Source organism: Lepidochelys olivacea (genome assembly GCF_965140295.1).
Source record: "Lepidochelys olivacea isolate rLepOli2 genome assembly, chromosome: 2".
NCBI classification, from domain to species: domain Eukaryota; kingdom Metazoa; phylum Chordata; order Testudines; family Cheloniidae; genus Lepidochelys; species Lepidochelys olivacea.
In genome coordinates, this window is record NC_140412.1 from 154,165,424 (window position 1) to 154,186,785 (window position 21,362).

Consider the following 21,362-nt stretch of genomic DNA (forward strand, 5'->3'; position numbering starts at 1 on the left):
CCTCTGAGTGTCCCTGAAGAAAAGCACTCTCTTTCAACCAGGTGACCATGAATTATATCTCACTCTCCTGAGGATAACACAGAGAAAAAGAACGGATTTTGGTTGAATGCCAGCAAACATACACTGCAATGCTTTGTTCTACAGTGATTCCCGAGTACGTGTTACTGGCCTGGAGTGGTAAAGTGTCCTACCATGAAGGACGCAATAAGGCTGCCCTCCCCAGAAACCTTTTGCAAAGGCTTTAGGACTACATCTAGGAGAACCGCAAATGCCAGGGCAAAGTAATCCTTTCACATGCTTGCTTTTAAACCATGTATAGCATTTTAAAAGGTACACTCACCAGAGGTCCCTTCTCCGCCTGCTGGGTCCAGGAGGCAGCCTTGGGTGGGTTCGGGGGGTACTGGCTCCAGGTCTAGGGTGAGAAACAGTTCCTGGCTGTCGGGAAAACCGGTTTCTCCGCTTGCTTGCTGTGAGCTATCTACAACCTCCTCCTCCTCATCATCTTCTTCGTCCCCAAAACCTGCTTCCGTATTGCCTCCATCTCCATTGAAGGAGTCAAACAACACGGCTGGGGTAGTGGTGGCTGAACCCCCTAAAATGGCATGCAGCTCATCATAGAAGCGGCATGTTTGGGGCTCTGACCCAGAGCGGCTGTTCGCCTCTCTGGTTTTCTGGTAGGCTTGCCTCAGCTCCTTCAGTTTCACGCGGCACTGCTTCGGGTCCCTGTTATGGCCTCTGTCCTTCATGCCCTGGGAGATTTTCACAAAGGTTTTGGCATTTCGAAAACTGGAACGGAGTTCTGATAGCACGGATTCCTCTCCCCAAACAGCGATCAGATCCCGTACCTCCCGTTCGGTCCATGCTGGAGCTCTTTTGCGATTCTGGGACTCCATCATGGTCACCTGTGCTGATGAGCTCTGCATGGTCACCTGCAGCTTGCCACGCTGGCCAAACAGGAAATGAGATTCAAAAGTTTGCGGTTCTTTTCCTGTCTACCTGGCCAGTGCATCTGAGTTGAGAGTGCTGTCCAGAGCGGTCAGAATGGAGCACTCTGGGATAGCTCCCGGAGGCCAATACCATCGAATTGTGTCCACAGTACCCCAAATTCGAGCCGGGAACGTCGATTTAAGCGCTAATCCACTTGTCAGGGGTGGAGTAAGGAAATTGATTTTAAGAGCCCTTTAAGTCGAAATAAAGGGCTTCACTGTGTGGACGGGTGCAGGTTTAAATCGATTTAACGTTGCTAAATTCGACCTAAAGTCCTAGTGTAGACCAGGGCACAGTCTACCAAGTTGCCTCTGTCCTCATTTAAATTGTTTTGAAAGATATTCTTCTGAAAAGCCTGCAATAAGCTATGATGAAAAAGGGGTAGTTTTTTTGAAAGGTGACTATAGTAGAATCACACAGTGTACGTAATTGTAAGTAGCTGAGTTAACTTATTTTTCCCCCTTCTTTTACTACCTTCCCCTCTCGGTTGTTGCACTTAATTGTCGTGACTATAATAAGAGTGTATGTCATTAGTTTTATAAACCCACAAAAAGGCAGGCAGCAGGCTTGTATTTCGCACGTGTATTTGTGATCCACAGTTTAAAAATATGATAGTATCAATTTTCTTCTTGATGTGCAGTTTTTTTTTTTAATGCAGTAGAAAATGTTCTCTTTGGTAGCTTTGAGCTATTAATTTAACTAGTCACAGTGAACTAACAAAAGCTGTCTGCAGTAAAATGTTTGCTATTTTAGAAGTATAACTTCTCAGATTTAAAATGAATGAACCAATTAAGAAATGAAGCATGCAGGGCTGAATTGTCATGGCTCTCATTCAGCTACACAGTTGGAATACGTGCAGCCAAGTAAACGCTCTGATTAGCCTTCATACTTTTTGCAATCAAGCAGCCTAGGGCTATGGAAGTGTCTTGACTCTGCCATACCTATTTGTTGTCCACAGTAGCTGGCTGGATGCACTTGCGGGAATAAACTGCTCCATGAAAAGGGATGAAGTGGCTTAATCCACCCAGCCAGGAGGGATTCATTTAAATAACCAGTTTTTATCATGCTTTAAATCAGTAAGCAGGAAACATTGATTTAAATAATCAATTTTAATCTTGTTTTGCATTTGTACTTTCCAGTTTTTTCCTAAAGAGAGATTGTGCCTCATTGATAGGTATAATTTGGTACTACTTTTGACTCTCTGGGAAGGTACACAATAGCTGTATACATTTATTTAAGCTGTTGTGCAGCTTAACATACATTTACTGAGGTTCTTAACATCTGCTTTTTTATAATGTTAGAAAATGGTGAATGATTTCTTTCTTTCTTACTAGATTTTTTTTTTACTTGTTTGCATCAAACTGGATGGAAATCAGACTAGCTAAAATGCACAAGCAGCATTATAAAGTAGGTTTATTTAACTAATAAACCATCTTCAATGTGCTGGATACTCGTAAGTTTATCAGTCAGTTTGAAATGCAAAACATGTTCTTATTAAACAGGGAAATATTATCTGTAGTGAATTGAACTAAGGTCACCATGTCCTTGAAGATTTTAAAATGAGTTGATCTTATGCTCTTGCACCTCATTTTTATTTGTGGATTGGAAGTGGAAAACAAACTTTTCTGCTTTTTCAGCTACCCATCAGGCTCTTAGCTTTCAGTGAACTAGTCATTGAACTGAACTAGTTGAATAAACTGAAATGAAGAAAATACTGTCGCCTTACCTGAAGAAGAAACTATTGTTGTCAAACGCTGGTATATCACTTCAGCAAACTCTAGTTATAAGTTTTTAACCAGCAGTGGTTTGACTTTCTTTAAAGCTCCAGCTGCAAACATGAACTGTCTGAATACTTATTTAATTTAAATAGGTTAAGGCCTAAACTTTTAAGTTTAAGTTAACTTTTAAGTTGTCATAATTTCAAAATGGCTTCTTTTTAAACAGAAAAGTTTAATTTTAAGTGACTTTTAAAAAATAAATTGGTTTTTGTCCAGCACAACAAGGGAGACTAGGGGAAGAATTGTGCCGTGAGAACAAATTGTTACCCATTGTGTTTCTGGGTGGTGCATATATATGTCACCTGTTACTCAGGCCAGAATGTAACTTACAATGTAGCCCCCAATGATTGAACAACTATATTAAAACATTGAGGGGAAAATGAATAAGGAATTATTTCTGTAAATGAAAACATGTTGAACCCCTTTAAGAGCCCAGGAAGGTGCACGTGGGAATTCCTTCTTGTGGGGTGCCCTCAAGCCCTTTCACCCCCTCCTCTGGGGAAGAGTGGGGGGGCGGGGGGGAGAAAATCAACTGTTGCCACCAGCTAATTAAACAACATGTGCACAAACCTCTTAAGACACACACATCCAATTCCGTTCTTAAAGTAAATTTTATTAATTTAAAAAAAGAGAGAAAATACATCTGGAACTCAGGCTATTGCTAGATTTTAAAAGAGCAACTACAAGAATTAAGCACCAAGAATAGCTTTCTTGAGGTCCAGCTTAAAAGTTACAAGCAAAACAAAAGCACCTGGGGTTAGCACAGAGGAATCCATGAGTCATAACAAAATAAAAGGAATAAACCTAATTGCGTCTTCCTAGACATTTCCTGATCTACTTACTTATCTGGGGTTTTAAATGAGTGGTTTCTAGGTATGATTTGTTTTCATGCCTGGCCCAAGCGTCTTACAGCATAGCTGTTGTCCTATCCGCCTCTCCCCGGGAGAACAACAGACCGACAGACAAAAGGGGAGTCTTGTTTCAATTTTAAAAAGTTCTAGCCTTCCCATTGGCTCTTTTGGCCAGGTGCCCACTCACTTCGTTTTACCTGTGCATAGCAGTGAGACTTTTTTAACCTTTTGCAGATAGAGCAGTTAGAGAACAGCTACTAAGAGGGATTTTATAGCTGCTGGGTGTCCATAAAAGGAAGCACCCCTCTTCTCCCCACCCCCTTATCGCAATACACTGATTTATTTTCTTATTCAGTAAGGGCTACGTTTTGTCACCCTTACTCATTATTAGGGCTATGGATTTGTCTTGGCATTATTTTTGGTCATGAAGCGGTCACAGAAGTTTTGTGAGTTTTTTTTATTTAAAAAAAAATGCTGAGATAAATGGGGAGGAGGGGGCGCCAGAGAAGTGCTGGAGAGTGAGCTTGTCCTGCACTCCACCCCGCAGCTGTTACGCCTACAGTTTCTGCCCCATAGGGGTGGATGTAGCTCCTTGTTCTAGACATTGCAGCTTGGTACATATGGTTGCAGTGCTTCCCAGGTTTGGGCTGGCTGCCCCAATGAGGGCTGGATAGCCAGGCCAAACCTGAGCAGCGCTGCAATGCCCAGAGCCAGTTGCTGGGCTCAGCCCCCTAGGACAGACACTGCTGGGGTGAGTTTATTAAATTCATGGATGCAAAGACATCACACAGACAAGTCATGAGCAAACAGGAAAATGACAGTCTCAATGACCTTTCTCACTGACAAACCTACAGCCCTATTCATTGTCTGAGAAATACCTTACTCTCCAAATAGCCCTATTGATTTAACGGGGCTACCTTCAGATTAAGGTAGTATTCAGTGTTAATAACGATGGCAGAATCTGGCCTCAAGTCTTTAGCTGTAGATCTGTTCCATCTCTACAAACTATAATGAGAATAAACATCACTTTCTTGATTTGGAATGTAGAATAAACGATCTAATATGCAGCTAATTAACATTTAACTTTTGTTAATATAAATTCTTTGAGGATTTCAGCAGCTGGTTATAGGGAGCAAATCTTGGTCTGTTTCTTCATGCCAAAGACCAAGCTGTATTTAGTGATCAATATTATTTTGTGGTCAGTTTTCTCTCAAAGGATTATCAGACTTTTCTTTGTATAGCTGTGATAAATGAAGGGGGGGGGGTAGCTCCCTTTTATGGACACCCAATTAGCTATAAAGTCCCTCTTGGTGGCTGTTCTCTGCTTGCTTTATCTGTAAAGGTTTACCAGGTAAAGGAAAAGGATTGGGCACCTGACCAAAAGAGCCAATGGGAGGCTAAACTTTTTAAAATGGAATAAAAACTTCCCATTTGTCTGTTTCCTGGAGAAGGAGACAGAGTAGCAATGCTATAAGCAGGAATGCTGTGTAAGACTTGAACCAGGTATAAAAATTCATCTTCCATACCTAGAAGAAATTATTGGACAGGAAATGTTTAAATAGACACAATCAGGTTTATTTCTTTATTTTGGCTTGTGGCTCTCCTCTGTGCTAACCCCAGATGCTTTTGTTTGCTTGTAACCTTTAAGCTAAAACCCCAAGAAAGCTATTTTGGGTGCTTAATTTTTTGGAATTGCTCTTTTAAAATCTAGCAAAAGCCTAAGTTTCAGATGTATTTTCTTCCTTTTTGTTTTTAATTAAAATTTACCTTTTAAGAACAGGATTGGATTTTTGGTGTCCTAAGAGGTTTGTGCATATGCTGTTTGATTAGCTGGTGGCAACAGCTAATTTCTTTTGTTTTCTTTCTCAGCTCTTCCCTAGATGGGGGATGGGTGGGTAGGTTGGTGAGAGAAGGGGCTTGAGGGTACCCCATAGGGTGGAATTCCCAAGTGTTCCTTCCTGAGTCCAAGGGGGTTTTTTGCATTTGGGTGGTGGCAGCGTTTCCCAAGCCAAGGTCAGAGAAAATCTGTAACCTTGGGAGTTTAATACAAGCCTGGAGTGGCCAGTATTTTTAGAATCCTTGCGGGCCCCAACCTTCTGCACTAAAAGTGACAGAGCGGGGATTCAGCTTTGACAATAGCGCAGAATGAATAAAATAGAACTTCTGTTTTGTAGCAGTGTAAAAACTGAATGCATGTAGTAAGTGAAACAGTTACCCTCCTAATGAAAGATACCAGTTAAAGAAGGGGGGATGTGAGTTTGTCATATTTGTTAGTACTCTTCTTCTGTAGATCTGTAGCTGCTTCACATAGATGAGTATTGCCCAAAGTTTGCAAATGTTTGAAATAGAGAAACAGTGCATGGTTTCTCTCAGGATCTCTCTCTTTGAGGTTTCTCCCTTTGTAAGCAAAAATTTGCATAATACTTCAGTATTGAGTAGATGTCACGTTGTATTTTTAAATTCTCCCTTCTTTGCTTGTCATCAGACCCCATAAAATTTTATTTTCAACTACCAGTCTTTCATCAGCATGAGTCTATGAAAATGATCGTTGGGTTGAGCTAGAGAGAGATGGTCTTCGGGTTTCTAGAGGTGGTTAACAGGTGCTTGGTCATAGCCATAGCTTGAGGGTTAGGTGTCTTTGTATTGTCACTTTGTCAGGATCAGGATTGATGAAGTCAAGGGGAATTTAGGGTGTTTCCTTACAGATAGGTTTCAGAGTAGCAGCCGTGTTAGTCTGTATTCGCAAAAAGGAAAGGAGTACTTGTGGCACCTTAGAGACTAACCAATTTACTTGAGCATAAGCTTTCGTGAGCTACAGCTCACTTCATCAGATGTATTCGATGAAGTGAGCTGTAGCTCACAAAAGCTTATGCTCAAGTAAATTGGTTAGTCTCTAAGGTGCCACAAGTACTCCTTTCCTTACAGATAGTTGCTCTCTGGGACAACTGGATGCCTAGTGTGTGGTCACTTGCTTGACCTATGATCTTTATGCACCATAGGTTGCAAGGAATGAGTTATCTAGCCACAAAAACATTTAATTATCTGGATGTGCATATATGTGCAATAGGGAATTATTCTTGATTGACCTCTGCACATTCCCATTCTTGGAATGTGCTGATTGTGCAGTTTGGACCAGTGGCACTTGCAAGTAGCAGTTTCTATTGTAGCTTTCTTATATCCTCTGCCCCACCATCCACAGCTCTGACTGTTCAGAGGGTGGAGCCATAAAAGAGGGCATGATGTATTTGTTTTTTTTTTTTTTACATGACTAAATTCAGTTTCAGGGTGTGAAAATGTAGTTAACCAAATAAATATTAGATGTCATGCTGTAATCTAGCCTAGTGTATTACGTAAACTTCTGATCATTGCTTGTGTTAAATGTACAGGTAAGTAGTGTTGTTTTTATGGCCCTTCCAGTAAATGATATTGGATATCCTATTCTTGCTACAGTGCATGCAGTAAAAGGTTTTTGTAGACTTGAATGTCAAACATCATGTGCTTTTCTGGTTAAAGGAGTCCTCATTAGGAAAAATGAGCAAATGTTGGTCCTAGGTATTACCTGAGATTTAGAGAGACTTTATTTAAAGAGTGCGGTATTTGAAATTGATGTTTTGTTTCTAAATGAATCAGCTAGTCTCTTTAGTTACCGAGAAACTTGTCTCAAAAGCCCACATACTAAGTCCTCTGCAAGTGTCATCTAATGTGACAAACAGTAGATTTTTATAGTGCAAACTTATGGCAGGATTTGTATGTCTTCTGTCCTATATGTGTTGCCTCAATTTTCATATTTTAGTGAGGTTTCTTGAAATTTTTAATGAAAATGCCTTTTGTAAACAACTTGATGTAGAAGGGAGAAAGATGCAAACCAGTGTAAGAACTAGTGCTCAAGATGTACTGCAGAACTAAAACGAGTCCTTATTCCCTGTAGAAAATATCTTGAACATTTTGCTGTAGCAGGAATAAAAAACTTAGAGAATTCACTGAATAAAAATCTGATGCAATAAGCTATATGTATGTTGTATATGTGATAGCTATAAATATTTTCTAAAACCAGGTGATGTAATCACTTAATGCTGTCCATGCTCAATGGGGTCTCATACTTTTTACAAAGAAACCATGAATTAAAATATAAAAGTGCTAAGGCCCTCATGTGAATGAGAAGATTATGGACTCTATGACAGACTGAATATCTTTTTGTGGCTATAAAGCATCAGGATACTATTAGACAACTTAACCAAAGAAAGTCAGAAAAGATCATTCTTCCACAGCTGCTCATAAGCAACAAATCACATGACTCCTAATCCCTGGCAAAATCCACTGAAAGGAGGCAGAGTCCACTTATTCTCAGACTGTTGGCTCTCCAGAGCCTCAGACGGGTGTCTCCTGGGAATAGTACAAGGGGGCTTCTCAACAGAACTCAAACTCCACCTGAGGATCTACTTCACCGAGCTACCTTAAATAGAGGGTTGTAGAAGAATTCATTACCTCAGTGAGATTTATCAGGTGAAAATTCAAACCTTTTTTCTTTTGTCAGCAAAAAAAAAATCTGGTAGTACTAAGGCAATACTTAGCCTCAGGCCATGTACTCTAGATATGTCAATTTCAAAACTGAGACTAGATGGTTTCTTTTAATCCCCAGGGATTTCTTACCTTGACAAATCAGAAAAGGCACATTCATATTCTTGAAGAGATAGCTGAAGGTTTCCTTTATGGATCATACCATTCCATTTGGCCTTTTGTGTATTGCACACTTGTTCACAACTATCACTTGTAGCCTTGAGAGAAACGGCATTCACACTTTTTCTGAATAACATCTTCATCAAAGTGTCCCCACTAATGAAGATGAACAAACATACATAGTATACAGTGATCACCTTCCTCCAAGAATACTGCTTCTCCATAAACAGCTGTGAGTTATACAAAGTTATTCTTCTCTGAGATTAATATCAATAAGATTGTCTCCCCTAAATCTGTGCTGTGTATCAGAAAAGTCACAACAAATCCACTGGAAACAATTGTTGAATTGATTTTGGCTATGTAGTACCACAAAGGAAGCTCATTTCTCTTGTTCAGGCGCAAGAACTTTGACCAGTCGGTTATTTCTATGGTCACAGTAGGAGTTTGCCTAGGTAGCCCTGCTTTGATCTTCTAGTCTAAGGGAGCTTTGGCAAATATAATTCACTTCCCTTCCTTCCTTGCTTCTCTTCCCCAAGCAGTGCAGACCTACAGATCTCAGTAGAAGAGAAGTTTGAAGTAGTTAGTTCTGCAGGTGAGCGATCAGAGAAGATTACTCATGTTGTGCATGGATGGGCTTTTACTGGCCTTTCTAAGGAGGGTGACTGCTTTATTGAAAGTGAAGAAACTGGGCTTCCACAACAACTCAGCTGTCCCTAGAAAGGGAGGATCAATGGTTATCCGAGTTATAGAAAAATGTAAGACTTATCATTAAGCAGATAAGACTATGTGTTTATCTAAAACAAAAGGGATATATCTGACTATTTGTATAATCACTTTCTCCTTCCGGAGGTTTCAAGAAGGGAAAAAGATGCTTGACTAAAATACTTCCCTGGATCATTTGTTCTTGTCCACCACACAGCTGTGCTTTCTGAAGTAACAGGATATTGGGAGCAGATTTAATCTGTTCCTGCAGAACTCTTCTTATTCTTCTAATGATGCTATTTTACTTTTGGTATAATTGTGATTTTATTCATTACTTTCTCTGAAATATTACTAAGCAGTAAACAAAGTTTAATATCCAAAGTCAGCCTTCTCCAGCTCTGTCCTTTTTTGTCATGATTTTCATAACAATCCAGTACCCAGTATTATCACAAACAGCCCTTCTAGTTTTTACACCACAACAGAATACATTGTATCTGATGCTAACGTATTTAATTATATAAATTACACCAACATAAAATATTTCCAACTTCAGTATTTTTGTTTGTTTTTTGTTCTGTATTTTGATTTGTGGTTCAGTTTTTACCTGACATTGAGATGTCTTAACAAAACACAGCAGTTGTCAGTGTTATTTCCCTTTAACACACACAGCCCCCCATCCCTCCCAAAAACCAAACAAACTTCACCAAACATCCTTCCAACTTAAATAAATTAGAACCATCATAGTAACGACCCCAGCCTGCCCCCAAACAAATGAGGATTGTATTTTCCTATCCCATTACTTTAATCCTCAACAGATGGGGAGATATTACTCCTCTGCATTGTAGAATCTCCTTCCCACCTTGAGTGCTATTAAGTATTTTACAGTCGGAATGAGCTAGGAGGGATTTAACTGCATGTTTTAAGGACATGCCTGCCTTTCTTTTTCCCTCCTTTCAAAGAGCCTGTCCTGATAGCAGAACATCTCTTACAAGTAATAAACTACTTATTGTAATCCCATATTACAAATGTTCGTTTTTTAAAACGCTTCACTTACCTTCCACACATGATTGCAGATGAACATTTTCTCCTGACTCATATTCCATGGCTAACTTCTAGAGTGTTGACAACACACTTCCACAACTAGGAAACCAGTCTTTCTAGACTCTTGTTCTCTTCACAGCTTGCATGGAGATCCATCAACACTGAGTAAGAAACCCAATAGTGGTAACAGAGTGAAATTGTATCCCATGCTATTGTGAACAATGTTGCTGCCAACCTCATTAAAAGTATTTTTCAAATAGTTTGAAAAACACAACTGTGACGACGACTCCCCCCCCCCCCCCCGCGCTTTCTTAGATAGCTGGGTGGCATGTCTTGCTTACATACTGATTGCCAGATTTGGGGTCGTGAAAGAATTTCCCCGTAGGTCAGATTGGCAGGGACCTTGTTTTTTTAAATTTCTTTTGCAGCCTAGGGTGTGGCTTGCCTGCTAGGATCATCTGGCCATATTCCACTGTAATGTAGCACTCATCTCTTGAGCCCCTCCTAGCAGCTGGGCGTGGTACTGCAGTCCTTTCTTTCCCCTCGTGCCCCCTGTAGACTGCCAGCTGAAACTGGCTGTTCAGTGATTTAGCCCTCCGGACAAGTCTTAAAGTCCGAATGAACCCCTTCCTTGGTAGGAAAGTCTAGCAAATAAAATTCTCTTTGCCTTCGCTAGGGTCTTCTGCCTTGGCTCTGGACCCTATAAATTCAGCCCTTTTCTCAGGCTTCCAAACAAGCAGTGCCCCTCTTGGGAATTATGCCACTTTACCTGGGACCAGTACAGGAACCTGATCCCACCCAGGGACCCTATACATAGCAGCCACGTACTGCTTTCTTCAGTCCTCTGCTGCTATTTCCCTGGGCCTCTTCCTACCAGGCCCTTTATCACTAGCCCCATCCCAAGGCCAGTGTCGTCTGGTTCTTCTCCCTCTGCAATCCCAGAGTTCAGCCAGCCTTAAATTCTCTGGCTACTTGTCTGGCTCCTTGGGACAGGATGGAGTACCCTTCTTCTCTGCTCTGGTCCCAGCCAGGAACTGACCTGCTAAGACCCCACAGCACCTTTTATCTGAGCCTGCTGGACTCTGATAGGCTGTTGCTAGCTCTTCTAGCTCTTGAAACACCCGGTCTCTCTAGCTTCCAGGATAGGGCTGCCAACTTACTAATTCCAGAAAACTGAACAACCTTGCCCCGTCCCCATCCCTTCCTGAGGCTCTGCCCCTGCTCACTCCATCCCTCCTCCCTCTGTTGCTTGCTCTCCCCCATCCTCGCTCATATGGTCATTTTCACTGCAAGGCCCAAACAGGCATATTTATTGTTTTGACAGATGTATTATTCCAAGTTCAAGTTTCATTTGTTCCAGGATGCTAGAGCTGGCAGCAAAATAGCCAAAAAGGATAATTTTTTAAAAAATGAAAGTTTACAAAGGTTTTCATGATTCTTTCCCTCCGCTCTTCCAATTTTTTGTAACCAGCTCCATGTTTTTTGTTCACTAAAGTTAGTGTAACTTTGTGTGTGGAATTAGGACCACACATTATCACAGCTGCAGTGGGTCCATTAAAGGCCCACTCCTGAAGCCCAAATACAAATCCATAGAGCACAACCACAGAAATGCATACCTGTCCAGATAAATAAATCTGTAGAAACTGACTCCCACGCCTACATGCAGATTCACACGTGTATTCATGTGTTCACATCTAGCATACACTAACACGCATACTTCCACATTATTTATATATTACAATTGTTGTTTAGTGCTTAGAAACCCCAACTAAGATCAGGGCTCCAGGGTGGGAGGTGCTGGACATACACATAGAAAGAGAGTCTGCAACAAAGAGTTTATAAAGTAGCTAGACAAAGGTGGGGAGAAATGTATAATACATGGCTTTTCTGCAATTACTCATCAACAGGTTTCAGAGTAACAGCCTTGTTAGTCTGTATTCGCAAAAAAAAGAGTACTTGTGGCACCTTAGAGACTAACCAATTTATTTGAGCATAAGCTTTCGTGAGCTACAGCTCACTTCAACAGGATTCACTTTTTAAGAAATAATACATTTCTTTTATAGTTCTTCATTTCAGAACAAGTTTTTAAAAGAGAATACACAGTCTGTCATCAGTTTGTTTGGTGTTTTTTTTTTTTTTTTTTTTTGTGCGCAAGCCAGCAAAAGAAATAAGTCAGAGTGAGGCTGCAAATTTTATTCACATAGGTATACACACATATGGGAATACATGCATCTCCCTACACACAGTCTCTTACACACATACAATGCATGCATGCACAGACTTGCCTACACAAAAAAACTTTTTCATACACTTTTCCAGGGGCTGCCTAAATCACCAAGCCAGGAAGGGAGGAGGGTGGGCTGGAGGGGAAAAAATGGGTGGAGGAGAGAGGATAGGGAGGGAAAGAGGCCAAGGATGAGAGCAGTGGGGGGGGGGGCAGTGAAGGAGAGAGGAGGGGTGTGGCAGGGGGGTGGATGGGGAGGCAGAAGGCTACAGGTGCATGAGGATGTGGGGTGTATAGGGATATAATGGGAGTGCAGCAGTGTATGGAGGTGAATTGTGGGTGAGGGACGTGGGAGTGGCAGCTCTGGGAGGTGGAGAGGATGGATGGGAGAGCGCTGTAAGGGGTACAGGGCTGGGATGGGTAGGTGTGGGGGGCAGGATGGGATGGGGAGGGATGCAATGACGGGGATGGGGGAGTGGGGGCTGGGATGGGGAGGGCTGCGATGATGGGGGTGCGGGGGCACGGAGGGGTTGGGACGGGGATGGATGCAACAGTTTAGTCTCCAGAGGACCGAAATGCTTTGATCTAACTGAAGTCACTGGGCTCAATATAGGTGAAATTTAATGGCTTTTGATATACAAGAGGACAGACTAGATGAGCTCATGATCCTCCTGGCTTTACTCCGTGAAAATGTATGAAAAAATCTTATTCATATATATTTTATTATTTGTTGATAAAATATGGTGACAACACAAATAATTAAAATTGAAAGTTTCTAGAATACTCTATAATTTGTATCTGTCCAGTTTATCTTCTGAGACTAAATACCCTCTGCCTCCTCCCTGTTAACCATTGTCATGTATATCAAGTTGATTGTTCACGAAATGTGAACCCTACCTTCAACAAAAATCAGTTTACCTCTAGTATATCTAACTTGCATTTTAGTCTCAGTGGCTCTGTTTTTGAATTAACCAATTTGTCGTCTGCTAAAAAATAAAAGTTGGTTTCAGATTTTAGAATGTGTGCTTTTATTAGTGAATCTCGTGATACAAAATCCAGTTGCTTCTGTAAATACAGGAAGCACGACTCCCAGGATATAGTTGTGCCCTTCAGGTGGGATTTCAGCCTGCTGTACCTGTTTGTGGTCCTAGGTGCTCCAAAAGAGAACTAGGCCCACAGGGAACTTGATTCTGATCACTCTGAGCTAGCCAAAATATCCAAGCCTGGTGAATCTGGTTGTGGAACTTCAGTGACAAAAGATATCCTGACACGGGACCCTATCACCTGTGACAATACGTCTAATTTCAGGTATAGGGCATGGCTATTTGGAGGGCAAACTTCAGAAATAAAGGCTTTTGCATAAGGTCATTTCAATGTTGTTCTCTTGGAATCAGTCTATTTGGTGCAGCATTCAAGCGTTCGGGAACGTGTCAGTTCTTGGTGTGACATTCACTCTATAGTTTATACCCTTCCTGATATTTTGGAGCTTTTTCAGGGTAGTCTGCCTCATAGGGATGAATGCCAGCTCACTGATTATCCAATTACCAGTAAGCGTGACCTCACAGGGCCACTTAGATAATGTGGCGTTGGGGGCATGTTCTGGTCATATCTGGGTTCTGTGGAGAATCTTAGGCTGGTTTTCAGTTCACCTGCCCCACTGAGAATTGAACTCGGCTCTGAATGCTGTCACCAAATCACCATTCAAGCTATTATGAAGAATTCTCTGGTTCTTATCACTGAAGGTCTTGTTACTACTTGCAGCATGGTGAACTGGTAAGTTTAAAGTCATTTTCTTGAAGAGATGGAAGTGATTCATTTGGATGGAAATTAGAATTAAAAATGCACAAAAGCATAATTCTGATATTATTCATTAGTTAAAACTAAAGATGCTGGATACATAAGAAGAAAGTGTATCAAATGTTTTTATTTAAAACTCCTTTATTAAACAAAGGAAGTATTATGTGTAGTTAGTGAATTGAACTTATTGTTTCTGGTCACGTCCTTCAAGATTTTACAGCGAGTAGAGCTCTTCCTCTCGTACCTAGTTTTTATTTACAGAAAGAGGAAAAGAAGCTCTCCTGATTTTTGTGTCTTCTAATTGGTTTCTCAACATTGAACCAGTCATTGAATTGAACTAGCTGAATAAACTGAAATGAAGATATCCTCATCTGCAGTTGCAGAGAAGGATACTAATGTCAAAAGTTGGTTTTAGCACTTAGTCTGTTAGTCAGTGACTTGTACCAGTTCAGGTTTTTGACTTTTTTAAAAAGGCTTTAACATTGGTTGTCATAATTTTCAAACTTAATTTTAAATTGATTTAGTTTTGAAAAGAAAAATATATTTCATTTAAAGTTTAAAAAAAATCAAATTAAGATTTTTTTGTAAACAAGTCTGTTTTTATCCACGCTAGTGTTCAAGACATTGCTGTGGTTTTTGTGAAAGGCTTCCTGTTTTGTTCCATTTGAACCAAAATATTACTGTCCCTCTTTGTCCTAATCCCAAGGAACAGTAATGAATGTTTGAATGTAATCAGTTTTAAGAATCATCTCTGTCTCAGAAGCTCAGATGCTTTTCATTCTGCATCAAGGCCCTAAGAAAGGACAAACAGCACCCAAGTCTACCTTGTATAATTGAATGCATCCAATGAAGTGAGCTGTAGCTCACGAAAGCTTATGCTCAGATAAAGTTGTTAGTCTCTAAGGTGCCACAAGTACTCCTTTTCTTTTTGCGAATACAGACTAACACGGCTGTTACGCCTCCATTAGAGGATGTGTTATCCAATTATACAAGGTTTCAGAGTATTTCAGTAAGAAGTGTCAGAAACATTCAAGTTTTACTTTATGGAATTATTGGATTTATCATGGGAAAAGTGCATAAGCAGCTCTGCTAGCAATTTGTAAAGCAACCGCTGCATCATGTCACACATTTTTCAGATATTAGAGTGGATGTATAGCCTCAGTAGATGCAGCATTCAGAAGGAGAATACTGCAGGCCACTGTGGGTTGCGAGTGCCTCCATTAGGGGTCTGGAATATGCTTTGGAGAAGGTCCCGAGTGTCAAGATTAGCATAGATGATCAAAGAGAAAATGGGGAATTTCCCTTGTTTGATTACTCTCTCTCTTCAGGACATTCGTGCCAGTTCATACTCCACTTTTTTCAGACTAACATCACTCCATATAGTTTCAGTCTAAGCTTAAATTAAGTTTGGTCTTTTTACTTTAAAAGTTAGCAAATGATCATAAACTGTTCTTAGAGGTGTTAGCTGAGCTTATTGAGGGATGACCTCCCCAGAAAGGTTTTATGTACTGTGTCCATCTGCTGCAAGTATCTGAAATGGCAGAAGATCTTGAAAGAATATTATTCAGGTAAAGAAAATTTTCCATTAAGATTCTTCTGTTCAGTTTCAGTGTAGTATTCTGACTAAAATTTCTGTGGAACTGTGAAATGAATGGAGCTGCGTAAGACTGTGACTGGAATATTGAAGTTAATATTTAATGCAAACATGTTCACTTATTTTATGCTGCTGCAAAAGTAAGTTTGCTACAGTGTAGTTAGTTCTTTTGTCTGGGGAATTGGAGAGGGAAAGAAGGGTTTCATAGTGGGGAGAAGGTGAGAGAGCATAAGCCCTTCTGTTACTGGAGGGAAGGTTTGGCAGCCAGCAGGATTTGTTTTTGCTAGATTGGAGTAGGGTGGGAGCATCCCCTTGCACAGACCCCACACACCCAAAAGTATTTTCTTATAGCTGGGCAATGTCCTGCAGTTTTTTTTCAGTAGGTAGGGGAGGTTCTAGGTTTCCTAATCCCGTTTTCTTTTCACTGCTATGAAATAAGACCTATTTTGATGCAAGGCTAATGGGTCCAAAATTGAGCCTGATCTAAGAGTAATTTTTTAAAAAATGCGTATCCGGTCTTGAGAGGTGGGTAAAGTTCTTCAAAATGTAATTTAGCTCCAGCATTGATTACATAAATGCGTTTGCTAGGCAAATTGCTAACATTAAGATTTTGATTGGGTACATGCACATCTCTGCAAATGGCCTTTTTTCTATTTATGTGATATAGCCGTTGATTAAAATACACAAGTTCTGAATAGACAGTCAGAATGGAAAGATGGCAGGACTTGTGAATGTGTTGGCAAACCAAAACAATGCTGGTCGGTTTAGAATTACACAACAACTTTAACAGGGACATTGTAAGTATTATTGGCCTGTCAAGTGACTTAGAATGGTTTATTTTTAGTACACCCGCTCCCATTACTACTTGTGAAGTTTAAAAATAAAAGTCAATCTTTAATCTTTTATGAGAAGAGGGTGTGAGTTCAGAAGTGAAGAGGGAATACCAAACTGCTTTTTTAATATTCAGTTTTGAATTTGTTTCCAGAAATATTTAACACATGATTCCATGTGACTCAGTGCAGTCGTGTGTTGGCTAATAAAATTGAAGGTCTGGCCCCACGTGTATTTCAAAACTTGCTAGTAATTTTCATGTTAAAATGTTGACTAATCTGCCATCCTAACAATTAACTTTTTTTTTATTATAGATAACTACTCTTATTAACCATAAGGATAAACCAAAGCGGTCAGACAAGACATTGCAAGCAATTCAGCGGGTGGGTCAAGCAGTTAACCTAGCAGTTGGAAGATTTGTTACAGTAGGAGAAGCCATAGCCAATGAAAATCGAGAATTGAAAGAGGAAATGAGTATTGCTTGCGTTGAGGCAAAGCGAGCAGGTATGTGATTATTTAAGAAATATGCCATTTATGTTGCTATGCTACACCTGACACTGAAAACAAACAGAATCTACTGCTTTCATCTATTGCAGCCATTAAACATGATTTTGGGAGACCTTTACAGTGATGACCCCTGCCTACATTCAATACTTGATTGGTACCAGTGCTCTCACACTCCACCTGCTGTTTAAATGTCCACCATTATGACTAAAGTTGACAGATGATGGCATTCTTGTGTCATGCTTTATTGTGTGCAACACTTTGCCACAAGAAGATTCACTTTTCCCTTTTTAATTTAAAAAAACCCCCAGCAATTCGCCCTCAACAAACCCTAAAGTTGTTTTTAAAAATACTTTCAGGATGACCAATGGTGAATCTACATATTTTTCCATTTCTCCCAGTAACTTTCCCTATTTCAAAATTGGAGAACCTGTATTTGTAGTTTTGATGAGAGAATCTTTAAATTAAGGAAATCAGTGAATTAAATTATTGTTTATTTTAAAGAAACATAATTTGATTTATATCTGGTTGAGTCTTCACAAAACTAACTTGAAAACTTGTGCTATTGCAATCTGTAATACATTTTAATATAAAACCACACTGTAAATACTGTTTTTAAATTCTTATTTTAAAGCTCCCATTTGTAGGGAATCTTCTATTTTAGTTTTACAAAGTTACTGTAAGCAAAGAACAAAACCACAAGAAAATATTAAACTTATATTATATTTGTAACTTTTTTCCATCCATCCAGTGGAGCAAAATTTGTCCCTAAAAACAAAATTACTTCAGTGTTAACACTGAAATGTTGTGTAGAGCTTCAAAACATGAAGAAAATCCAAATATGTGAGAACCGTTTATAGAGACACGTTCACAGTACAACATGAAGCATTGCTCCAATCAATGATTTAAAAAAAAAAAAAAAAATTGCAGGCCGTTACCACTGGTTTGTCGTTGCTGACATTCACTTTCAAGGCCTTCAGAATTAAAATACTAGAAGGTAAACCAAACTTGAAAGCACTATTTATTCCCATGCCATATAATCTTTGTGTAATTGTCCATATGGATTCCACTCCTTGTGCTCTTCCCACCCGATGTGCACATGATTACTGTCCAGAAGAATCCAGTGTCCATTGGGGCTATGAAGGGACAGAGCAGGCCCAGTAGGCCATCAGTTCCTCCATACCACCTGGCAGTGAGATGGAACCCTAGCACATTGGGCATTGTAAATTAGTTTGGTTAATTAAGTTAGTCACCTAGTGGCATGCCAAAAAAAAAATTGACCTTTTTTTTTTTTTTTTTTTTTTGATAAATGTTTAGGGTAGAGCACCTGCGCCTTGTTACATTGTGACTAGCATCATGGCACAAGCAAAAACAATAGATTTAAGGCCTGTCTCTCATGGAGTGCTTTGATGCCTGTTAACAACAGGTACTCTGATGTCTGCTCTGCCTTGGAGAAGGACACATTCTGTAGCAATGTTCTGTTTGTTGCTCTTTGTCCAAATTCACTCAAAGCAAGGAAAGCTTGCATGAAACTATTTCCCAAAAGATCGATGCAAGCTGCTTCAGATTACCGAGAAGAAGGCTATAACCATGCCTCAGCCATCCAGTCAGTCCTTCTCTGTTAATGGCCTTGGGAGGCTGGATTCCACCCCGATATCCCGAGCCATATTTTATCAAAGGCCCCATTCATCTGCTATTACTGTGTATTTATATTTTCAGACAGAAAGGAGCACTTCTCCAGAGATGAGCCAAGGCTTGGGTCATCCGTGCCCAGCAAGTTGAGACACCAGATCATCAGACTCATGATTTGTCTTGAAATCACTCTTCTGAGGGCTGGAAGCCTCAGAAGGCCTCTTCCAGTGTCCCAGTACCAAAGTCAGAGACAGCATATGTGGTACTTGCTAAATCAGTGGACCGTGCTACCCTTGGTACCAGCTCCTCATCATTGACCCTGTCAAAGAGAGCCTTACTACTTGGTATTCCCAGTACCTTCCACCTTCGTGCAGATGATGTCTGCTTATACCTGTTACCGTGGAACCAACAATCTTGACACCTAAACTATATGTCATGCCACGTGACTTATCAGTGATCTGGGTACTGGAGTCCTCTCTCTTTGAGGGTGGTGATATCCAAACCCAACAGTTTCAGAGTTACTGGTACATCAGATTCAGGAGGTATCCTTGGCACCCACCTCCACCGTACAGAGACAGACCCCCTTGTGGGAAGTATACCCTTCAGCTGGGCATAGCATGGACTCATCTCCAATCTGTCCATTTTCCCTTTCCTGGGTAGCACATTGGAAGTCAGGGAGGGATTCTAAAGAGGAGTCGATGAAAGGTAGAAGAAAGAGACCTTGGGCACATAGGAATCCTCCTTCTTGGGTACCCCCATGTATCTCCCGCTTCAGTATTCCTATCCTTACCATCCATGGTCCTATTGAACAACCTGTGTTGTGCAGCCATATTCCAGAAAGCCTGCATCATCCACTTTCTCGAGGGCTAGATCAGCCGCTCCAAACAGGCAAATCAGATCATCGCCAACAAGTCTGCGGTGGGTGCATTTCGGATAATGGAGAATCAAGAGGAGGATAGTAAAGGAAGAGTATCAGCTGCAAAGTGAAGAACTGCTGCTTTCTCCTCATCTTCCCCAGATGAGGAAGTGAAACCACCCTTGCCTGCCTCATTAGATGAATTCAAGGTATTCCAGGACTTCATGAATCAGATGGCAGAGACCTTGGATGTGCCCCTGGAGGTAATTCAAGCAAAATGGGACAAACTCTAGGACATCCTACGTGCTGCAGCTAATGGAACCTGCAAAAAAAAAAAAAAATGCAGTTAAGTGACAGGTGATACCAGGTATCTGAAAGGGGTCTAAATATTTTTGGTTACATATACCATCAGGTTCAGGAGAAGCCAAAACGGGGACATCCTAAGTCTACACCAGGAGAGAAGAATCTAAAGAAATTGGACATCTTCAGTCACAAGTTATGCACATCAGTTAGCTCCAGATGAGGGGGCTAACTATCAGACTCTCCTCTCCAAATATGACTATTTAACATAGGACCAGTTGTCTCAGTTTATAGACAAATTCCCTGAGGAACCCCAAGAAGAGATGAAGTCTGTCGTGGATGAGGGCTGACTGCCTTCCTGAAATTGACAGCTGGATGCACTGAGTTGTAGTGGAATGAGTTGTGATACAATGACACGTACTATGACCTCAGCAATAGTTATCATGGCTGCTATCCTTGGTGACCCAGTGAGCTCTAGACAACAGTCAAGGACCTGCCATTTGAAGGCAACAAACTTTTAAGTTTAGTAATGGATGAAGCCATCACTCCTTGAAAGGCTCCAGGGTGATTGTGCGATTTTTTTTTGGGGGGGGGCGGGTATCCTTGTCTCTCTTACATTGCTCCAGAGTGGCTACTTGGCAGATGCCTTTCTTATCCCCTGGACACTGGGACTAACATATGCTTTCCCACCAAGCCCCATGAAGAAACAGAGCAAGATGCTGGGTGGATGATTGATAGTCCCTAGCTGAGCCAGGCAGTTCTGGTATTAAGATCTGATAAACCTTTCAATACGCTAGTCTACCAGTCCTGCCTGACAGTCTTGCAGAACAGCAGTCAGATCCTACACCTAAATACAGCCTTGTTGCATCTGACAGACTGGATGCTGGCTGGATGTCATCCACCAAAAGAAGCTGTTCAGCGGAGTTTCCAGAATATTCTGCTCTCCAAAGCAAAATATTTTCAACTAGACTGACTTACTAAGCTTAATGGAAATGATTTTCTATCTGGGCATTTTAGCACAACGTTTCTCACGTGACATTACCGATTTCAACAATATTGGACAACCTGCTAACCCTGATACAAATCTGAGCTTTCCATTAGCTCCAAAGGCATCCATCTAGCAGCAGTCTCATGTCGTCCTCCTGTCCTGGACCATATTATTTTTTTCAGGCCCTACAGTGGCAGGATTCCTTAAGGGCCTCATTCATTATTTTCCCTCGGTGTGTGAGTTCCCTCCCTCTTGGGACTTCCTATGCAGTGTTAGCGAGGTTGATTATTCCCTTCCCTCTCCTCCCTCACCAATAGCAACCTGTTCCCTATACCACCTGTCTATGAAGACTGCCTTTTCAGTATCCATTACATCAGCTGTAAGAATAGGGGCAATTCAGTCCCTCATAACAGGTCTTCCTTTATTCAGTGTTTCATAAGAACAGGATCACTTCACCTTGGGTAGACCTCACCCCAAGTTTTTATCTCAGACTTCTCTGAAAACCAGTCCATTCACATCTCATTTTGTTTTTTCACATCAGCAGAACAAAATCATTCAGGAATACACCTAGACTATTTGTGGCCTTTGCTGATGGAGTTC

General features: G+C 40.8%; 1 protein-coding gene across 2 annotated transcripts in view; it reads left to right on the top strand.

The window, feature by feature from the left end:
* The window catches only part of CTNNAL1 (catenin alpha like 1), a 138,566-nt gene that overhangs the window by 16,284 nt on the left and 100,920 nt on the right, over positions 1-21,362 (top strand). For both annotated transcript variants that reach the window (XM_084620180.1, XM_084620179.1), the window contains exon 2: positions 16,797-16,986. In XM_084620180.1, coding sequence (XP_084476306.1) covers positions 16,797-16,986 — 190 coding nt within the window. The remainder of the gene's footprint in view (positions 1-16,796; positions 16,987-21,362) is intronic.